The following is an 8,598-nucleotide window of genomic DNA, read 5'->3' as shown; positions in this document are numbered from 1 at the left end:
AAAATGGTCAGTATGAGCTTGGTTCTCCCTTGGCAAAGTTGCAGTAAAAAATTATTCCTATTTTTGAGTCTGCCTCAAGACATTGACACTGCTAAAGGCCTTGATGATATCAGATACATTATACAGGACACAGAAAAAAATTGCTTGGGCACTCTGTAAGCTGTGTCATCAAGGAAAGCAATATAGTAGATGCTTCTTGTGAAAAACAATCATGCAATACTGACATGGATGAGCTTATTAATATCCGTATTTATTCTGAAAAGGAGAACAATTCATTCCATGATGATAAACATTTCTTAAATCAGGAAGTTAAGAATGCACTGTCTGAGATTCAAAATTTTGTATTATGTCTTGGTAAAGAGTCTGCAGAACCACAGTTTGCCAAAATAAGGAGATACTTTTTACTGCACGGGAAGCAATGAAAATAATACCTCAGTCTGCAAAAGCTCTCGAGTTGGCTGGAGATATTCATGCTAGTAGTTCTAGTGGCGCTAAGAAGGCACGACTTGAACCTGGCTTTCTAGGAGTTGCATTAGCGTTGGTAGAGTTGCATGTTGTTGATGGACGTCATAAAGATGTCTCCTACTTGAGAGATATGTTAAAAGAGGCTACTGAGTTCATTGAAATGATATCACTTGAGCCAAACTGCAAGGCGTGGTGCACGTTGCTCAATGGAGCAACGATACATGGTGATGTTGAGCTCGGGTGACTTGCCTTTGAAAACCTGCCGGAGAGTGAGCTTGAGTGCACCTTCTCATGGTGAATTTGTACTCCCAAGGTTGGTAGATGAGAAGAAGTGAAGGAGACAGTGGAGAAGTGCATGAGTGCTGCGAAGATGGACAAGAATAGTATCCACGATGTCATGATCATCGGTGGATCAACAAGGAATTCCAAAGTCAAACAACTGACAATAGTAGATTTTACCAAATTAATGTTAGATGTGGCTATCATCCTATGTTATTCTAAATTCGAGGGTGAATTTTCTCCACCATATGAAGCATGATGCAGAAACAAAAGAACGGAGGCGCTGGGGGCGAGCATATTCGCCTTTTGCTACCATGATGCAGAAACAAAAGAGTAATTTTAGTATTTTTTTATTATATTTGCTGAGTTAGATTTTGAGGGTATTTTAGCCTTTTGCATATTTAGGGTTGTGGTATATATATTCATCATGTTTAGTTGTTTTGAGGGGAATTTTGTTTAATTCTATTTTGAACCATTGTCTCCTTGGAAGAAGGTATTTTTTTTTTCTATTGTCTAGTATTCTTTTTCGAATCAGCAGGTTGTAGAAGTGTTAATTCCGGTATTCATGTGTGAATCAACGGAATCGATAGTGTCCATTGCATCAGTTGGTATCAAATTCCAATATTCTGTGCGAATCAACAGAGTTGATAGTATCTGCTGCAGTTGGTATCAAATTCTGGTATTCATGTGTGAATCAACAGAGTCAATACTATCAACCGTACCAAGAACACAGTTAAAATAGGCAAGCAAAATGAATTGAGCATGACTATCATAAGCTAGAAAGGTCGAGAAAATCTAAAAAATTTGAGCAAGAAGAGTCCGGCAGATCATATAGACTAAACAAGACAAGTGAACATGTAGATGACAGTGATAAGACTCCGACATAAGAAGATTCTGTGACATTATGAGTTCTAATGAAAACATCAGTAAATGAGCTATGCTCAGAGAGTGTTTGGTTGAGTGGATGAATGCAAGATAAGAGGGGACTAGAGAAAAGAAAGACCAAGCTTTTCAAATGAAAAAGTAGTAATCACCAATGTTCTTTTTGTGTTCCCTCCCCATTCCACTTCCTGTCCCGTATTTAACTTAATCCATCCAAATAATCAGGCTGAAGGGCGCACCCCAAGACGGATAAACTAACCAAGCACATTTCAGTCAATTCCTAACATAAGCCAGTTTAACGAGTCAGAACTCAAGAACCAACAGTTTCTTGTACAGCTAGCAGATGATTACATATTAGAGCAAACGTGTCTTTCAAAGTCTCCCATAAACTGATTTGAAGAATTGGTTAGACTGTAAGCAAACAAAGTTAACTGTCATCGCAAAGAAAGGAAGCCAAATTGTCAGTTCTCGAGCATCCTGATGACCATAACTCTACTCTGATCGATCACATTGCAGAATAATCAAACATCCATCCAAAAAACTTTATACATTTGTAGAAATTCTCATTAATGAAATGCATAATTGCATTTGTTGTGTATAATCCATGTCATTGAAATTACCATTGACTTAAGCTAGAATGGTCGGTTCCACAAATAATTTTACAATGTGTAAAAATTGTTTTTGTTATTACATGTGAACTAATTAAATTGATATCTATGACATAAGTACCTCGGCAATATAAGGTGAGACTTTGGAGCAGATAATATGAGGCTTAGTGATTACCTTCAGCAAGGTGGCACCTATGTAACTTGAATTCTGATAGTATATGTGACGAAAAAGCAATTTCGATTCTGCTCCTGTATGTGGGTGGACCACAAACCTGCATATCACATTAATCAAAGGAGACACTCTAAGAATAGGGACGTAGTCCCTGTATAGGTGCAATATGAAATGACAATTGGTAGTTTTATAGTTAAAAATATGTGCATAGACATGTACCACTCATAATTCACTGATCCAATTATTCCTTTTCAACTTGTTTCTCAATTAAATTTATTCCTAACTCCCTATTTCTGTTATCCTTTTTCATGAATCACCTTGTCGTCACTGAACACCAAGATCACTCAACCCTCATTATCCTCCCCTACCTTTTCTTTCATCCTTGGCAGCAACACTCTTCCTTCGACAATTCGGTACACAACTTGCAATGACAGCAGAAAAATACAGTGGAGAAATCTAGTTGGTTGTCTCTAGTATCCTCTATCCCAGTTGATGTCAGAACTGAACTAGATTCTCTCAGATATCCTCGTCTCTTAATAGTATATTAGAATTTTAGTCTCTCTTATGATATTAATTCATTAGTTCAAAGGTAGACAATAGAACCCTATTCTATTGTTTTACTCCATATCAATGCATCAATTGCCATACCATCCTTCCGGCTCTCTCCCAAAATTAATTGATTATTTCAAGAGTAAATGATGGAATCCTATTCTATTGTTTCACTTTGCACCCACTCACAAATTACATATCACCCTCATAAATTTTAGAATCCCACGCTATCAATAGTTTTAAGGAGTTTTAGGAAGTTGTCATCGAGTACTCGCTAATTTCATCTTTTAAAGATCTTTATCTTGGAGATGTCAACTTTGGTTCAGCTGTCAATCTTTGGTGATCAATCCAAAGACTTGTGTCTTAAAGCCATTGACTAGTAAAGTGTTTTTGCCTACATCATCATCAAGCTAGCTAGTCAATTATATTTTGTGTTTCACAAGGCCTGTTTCTAACTTATGAAGGAAGTTTGCATGGATAATATATATGCTAGCTTCAGAGTGTTTGAGTTATTAGGTTATCAAAGTTATTAATTTTTGTGCTGTGAGTTTAGTTCTGCATTAGGTACCGAAGTTATAGGACTTTATGTTGATTTCTTTATATATATATATATATATATATATATATATATATATATATATATATATCCTTTAATAACCCTCTCTCACAACAATATATTTCATCCCTTTCAACTTTTCAGGTCTCCTACTCCACTGGATTTTTTTTATTCTGGTCCATCTCTGATCTCTATTCATACTGCCTCTCTTCTGCTCACATTTCACAGTTCTTGTTGCCAGGGATCCAGATCTAATCCCAAAATTTCAGATTTATTGGACCTCATTTACCTGAACAATGTAATTAGACCCACCTTAATCATATTTAACTCATAAATAAACCTACAAAACAATACAAATTTACCACTAGGTTAATTGGATTAAATTTAAGGTGCCACACTATAGCTTTAGTTTGATGGACTCACCAAGGCTCCGTGTAACTCAATAAATAGATGAACCCTTAATCAGCAACGAGAGCCAATTTTTCAACGACCTTTTATTGGATTCTCTAGAACTATCGCCACATGGATAGTAGAAGTTTTTAAGTGCTAATTTGTCTTAACACCATGCATGAAGGACAAAACATTTAGCATCACATGTCTACAAAATGTAGGATAATAGTTCTATTGCAAGTGTTCATGTGGACAAACTAAACACTGTTCCTATATACATACACATACAAGCTTGTTAGCCTAAGAATCTATGGCACCAAAGGATGTGATTGGAAAAGAAATATGCATAGCTCTATGTAATATCATTTTCTCAAAACCTTAAAACTTGAACTCAACTTTTTAAACTTCAAAATCTTTTAATACTGTTGGTAATTTTGAATGTACACTTCTTCAACCGTTCTATTATGCTCTTGATTTCTAAGATTACATAATGTGGATTAAGGAGTAACAACTTCTCTGACCATACCTCACAATCACAACATAGATCTTTCTAATTAACAGCTGTGAATCGTTTTTGATTCTTTCTTACAGGGAGACCACCATAAATAAGCAAAAAGAGTGTGATATCATCATGTGAAATGTAGGTCAAAGTGATATATTCACTAGTGCAAAGCCTAACTTCATATTACTCCTTATGCACTTCTGCTAATGTTTCTCCCAACAGCAACGTCCTAAATGTATAAATCTTTGTTTTGAAAAGACCAATTTCAGGAAAAAGATCTATGCTTTGCATCAATGTGGAGACCATAAAAAAGTTAAATGAGTGTAACATCATCATGGGAAATGTAGGTCAAAGTAATGTATTCTGCTAGTAAAAGCCTAACTTCATGTTACTCCTTAATGCACATCTGCCTAATGTTTCTCCCAACAGCAACGTCCCCAAATGCATAAACCATTGTTTTGCAGGAGATGGAATTTCAGGTGCAAGATCTATGCATTTTGATTGTAGATCAAGGCATGAATGTGGAGACAATATCCAAATAATGCTTGAAAAACTTAAAACAGCAAAGGAAAACCAAATAATAACTCAAACTAAAGAAGCATACGTTCAAATCAATGGGTTTCTGACAAAGGATCCCCATTACCACCAGACTCCCGAGTCTGCACTGATGAACTTCCTTCAACTTCAGGCTCCCCGTCCATAGCACTCCCGATTGACGAAGTACCTTGATCAACTAGATTGAATTGAGGCAACTTGCGACGTTCATAATCAAGATCATCCGTAGGCAGTTCATATCGACAAACAGGGCATGAGTTGTGCAGCTCGAGCCATGGGAGGATGCATTCCTTGTGGTAGATGTGACGGCATGGCATCGTCTTTCCTATTACGCCAGTCTCGAAAGAGTCCAAACAAACCGAGCACTGGGACTCGTCCGACCGCAACAATCCCTCCGTGATCTTGACGTCCTGAAGGGACTCCATGGAATACTTGGATGCTGGCGGTGTGCCGTACCGGTTGGGATCGTCCTCGGCCAATTGCTGGATCAGCTGCTCCAACCCCGGGCCAACGAAATAGTCGCCAATGTTGCCCACGAAGGTTCGCCCTTCGTGGGCACCGGGGAGTCCGAGGGAAAGGGTCTGAAGAAGGCCCCTGAGGACGGATACGGGGCTGTTCGGCGAACCGTCGACGTCGTCGGACGGATTCTCAACTGTGGGACTGGGGCCAGCAGCGGCGAGGTCGATGAGGGCGGAGAGAAGCGACGGTATGGCGGAGAAGGCGTCCGAATCGTCGATGGAGAAGCGCAAGTCGGGATCGGGATCGGGGCTAGGGTTAGGGTTAGAATCGGGGTAAGGGAGGTCGAACTCTTCGACGAAGTCGCCATGGCAATGGGCGCAGATGAGGCCGGTGCCATCGGCGGCGGTCGCGGTGAAGGTCCGGCTGCACTGGTGGCAGAAGTAGCGCTTCTCGGTAGCACTTCCGGCGGCTGCGGCGGAGGACATGGTCGTCGCGTAGCTGAACTACACGGCCAGCTTCCTCCCAAACGCAGTTTGAATCCCAACTCGACAGATCAAATCCGCTACCCGTTGCCGTGTCACGCACGCAACGCGCCGAACTGGCCCATGGCATTTGCGCGATCGGTTGGGCCGGACACCGTGGCCATGGCGTCCGTCGCCGAACCCTCGCAGCGCCGTGCCATCTTCAAAATAAAATTCTGGAGGAAAACACTCGAAGGGACCCACGCACCATGCTTTGATGCGACAAATTAATAATCGTATTATAGTATTAAGCGTAAAAATAAAAAAAAAAAATTATATATATATATATATATATAATATTTTTTTATATTATTTTTATTTTAGAATTTTCATTTAAATTAATTTCCATTTGAAGTTTGCACACTTTAAAATTAAAATTTTAAAATAAGGTATAAAAATTAACAAATCTAAAATAATTTTTAAAAATATTTTATAAACGCTGTGAATACACACACACGACACATTTATAGATATTAAAGTGAAAAATAAAATCAAAATAGTAGTATTATACATAAAATAATATTATAAACTAAACTTAAATGGATGATATGGGGACCCTCCGATCCGTGGACATAAAATAGGGTTTGACAGGGTAGATCCCTAACCCTGATGGGGTTTATTTGAATTAACTAGCTCAACCAAACCGCTAAACCCGAAATGAAAGCCAAGCGAACAACACGCAACGAACGCAGGGAGGGTCTCACACCACACTCGGAAGAAGAACTAGACAGTTTTAATTAGGGCAATGCAAAGAAAACACAAAGCTGCAGGCTTTCACATGACACACCAAGCAAGTTACATTAATTAATTGTACAACATCTGAAAAATTAAATAGACACTTCAGTGACTTGGGCATACGCTTTCATGTCTCGACTACTGTCAGCAGCAGTACTGATCGAATAAACTGAAAAACAATCCACCACTTGCACTGGCAATCACACACAATGATCTTTCGAAGAGAAGTGCCTTCAAAAAAACATGCATTTAATTCCCTGTCAGTCATTAAAATATGAACATATATATATATATATATATAGACACACACAAATGTGCATGCTTACCGCGAGGCATGGAGTTGATTAAGGGCAGGTGTAGCCCGGAGGAATGGACTTGCCGCAGGTGTTTGCGAGGAATTGGAGAGCGACGGGGAGGACGATGTTCATGTTGAGCATTTTGGCCGTGATGGTGGTGCAGAGGCAGAGGGCGGCGTCGACGCCGGTGAGGCCGTCCAGAGGGGCGCAGCATTCCACGGCGGGATCTCCGATCTGGATCGTCTCGCCGAGTACGTCGAGGCAAACGCCCAGCTTCAGCATGGGGCATGTGCTGCTTCCGGTGGTCGCTGGGGGCGACGGGCACCCGCCCTGCCTAGATGTCGGCGGCGAACCTCCGGTTACCGGGGGCACCGTGACGACGGGCGGCAGTCCTGTGACGGGCGGCACTGTTACCGGGGGCACCCTGACGACGGGCGGCACTGTTACGGGGGGCACCGTGACTGGCGGCGTTAGCACGGGTGGAACGGTGACCGGCGGCGTTAGCACGGGTGGAACGGTGACCGGCGGCAGCGGCACAATAATAGGAGGCAAGTGGACAGGAGGCACGGTGACGGGAGTCCCGGGAGTCCTAGGTGTCCTAGGGGACGGGCAGGAGCCGCAGGCGATGTTCACAGGATCAGCAGAGCAAACGGCGAGAAACGCTACGAGCGCAAGAGCTGCGACCATGGCCATGGAGCGCATCGTAATTGGCTGCGGTTCTAGCAGAAGAGATGAGCTCGCTGCAAATCTTGAAGTCGCCGGCTTGCTGTTCGCCGGAGAGCCCTTTTATAGGGAAGATACGGCGGAAGAATTAGGGCAGCTCACATGCATGAAAACTACATCAATACGAAAGATCTCCATTATGCACATTAGCCCCGGCCCACTTGAAAATTACATTATTGTCCATTTGTGCATGTTAGATTTATCATTTAACTTAGGCTTGTGATAATGAAATTACTTTTCATTAATTAATATATAATAACTAACGGGAGATAATTATTAAATTATAGGATCGTTATTAGATTAATTATCTCGACGATATCCATTATTTATACACGTTGTTAATAAAAAAAATATAAATAAATCTTCGTATCAGTCATATTTATATTTAGGTCCATAATACTTTCTCATAAATTGATTTAAATATTATAGAATCGCTATTTTATTATAAAAAAAAAATAATTCTAGACCCCGTTGAAGGGTTGTTTAGTAGATTTTACTCAATTAAGTAAATTGCATAACAACACCCCTGTGGACACTAATTAAGTAACATATTATATAAATTTTCATGGCGAAAATCATATTATCAACATATGGACCCACATATTTGTCCATCATTCCATTAATATCTTGTTCTTAAAATCACAATGATGAGGTCTCTCGGAGCGATATGGTGATTGAAATATAAGATATTGTCACATGAGATTTTGAGATCGAAATTCAGCACGTTTAAGTATGTCTTTATTTATACCTTGGCCACTAGCACCAATGGTTATTAGTCATCCGTAATTTACTTTCTCTGTGTTGACTTAGAGACGGATTTACGAGGGCACTAAGGATGAGCAAATCGTCTTTTCATGTAAAATCACAAAGATGAGAGACAATTAATATTTAACTAACATTTATACA

General features: G+C 40.2%; 2 protein-coding genes across 2 annotated transcripts; both read right to left on the bottom strand.

The window, feature by feature from the left end:
* Positions 1-229: 229 nt before the first annotated feature.
* LOC122020617 (E3 ubiquitin-protein ligase RING1-like) lies at positions 230-6,144 on the bottom strand. Its single transcript, XM_042578620.1, has 2 exons — positions 5,008-6,144; positions 230-2,506 (listed from the first exon to the last, which is right to left on the bottom strand). Exon 1 carries the CDS (start codon positions 5,900-5,902, stop codon positions 5,015-5,017), a length of 888 nt encoding a protein of 295 aa, XP_042434554.1. The 5' UTR covers positions 5,903-6,144; the 3' UTR covers positions 230-2,506; positions 5,008-5,014.
* A 508-nt stretch (positions 6,145-6,652) lies between these two features.
* LOC122018641 (36.4 kDa proline-rich protein-like) lies at positions 6,653-7,759 on the bottom strand. Its single transcript, XM_042576018.1, has 2 exons — positions 7,000-7,759; positions 6,653-6,904 (listed from the first exon to the last, which is right to left on the bottom strand). Exon 1 carries the CDS (start codon positions 7,669-7,671, stop codon positions 7,018-7,020), a length of 654 nt encoding a protein of 217 aa, XP_042431952.1. The 5' UTR covers positions 7,672-7,759; the 3' UTR covers positions 6,653-6,904; positions 7,000-7,017.
* Positions 7,760-8,598: the final 839 nt, after the last annotated feature.

This window comes from Zingiber officinale, chromosome 9A, assembly GCF_018446385.1.
Source record: "Zingiber officinale cultivar Zhangliang chromosome 9A, Zo_v1.1, whole genome shotgun sequence".
Taxonomy (NCBI): Eukaryota; Viridiplantae; Streptophyta; class Magnoliopsida; order Zingiberales; family Zingiberaceae; genus Zingiber; species Zingiber officinale.
This window is presented reverse-complemented; position numbering and strand designations above follow the sequence as displayed.

Bases quoted from the DNA above. Each gene is read 5' to 3' on its own strand.
- LOC122020617 (XM_042578620.1), bottom strand. From the start codon at position 5,902: ATGTCCTCCGCCGCAGCCGCCGGAAGTGCTACCGAGAAGCGCTACTTC.
- LOC122018641 (XM_042576018.1), bottom strand. From the start codon at position 7,671: ATGCGCTCCATGGCCATGGTCGCAGCTCTTGCGCTCGTAGCGTTTCTC.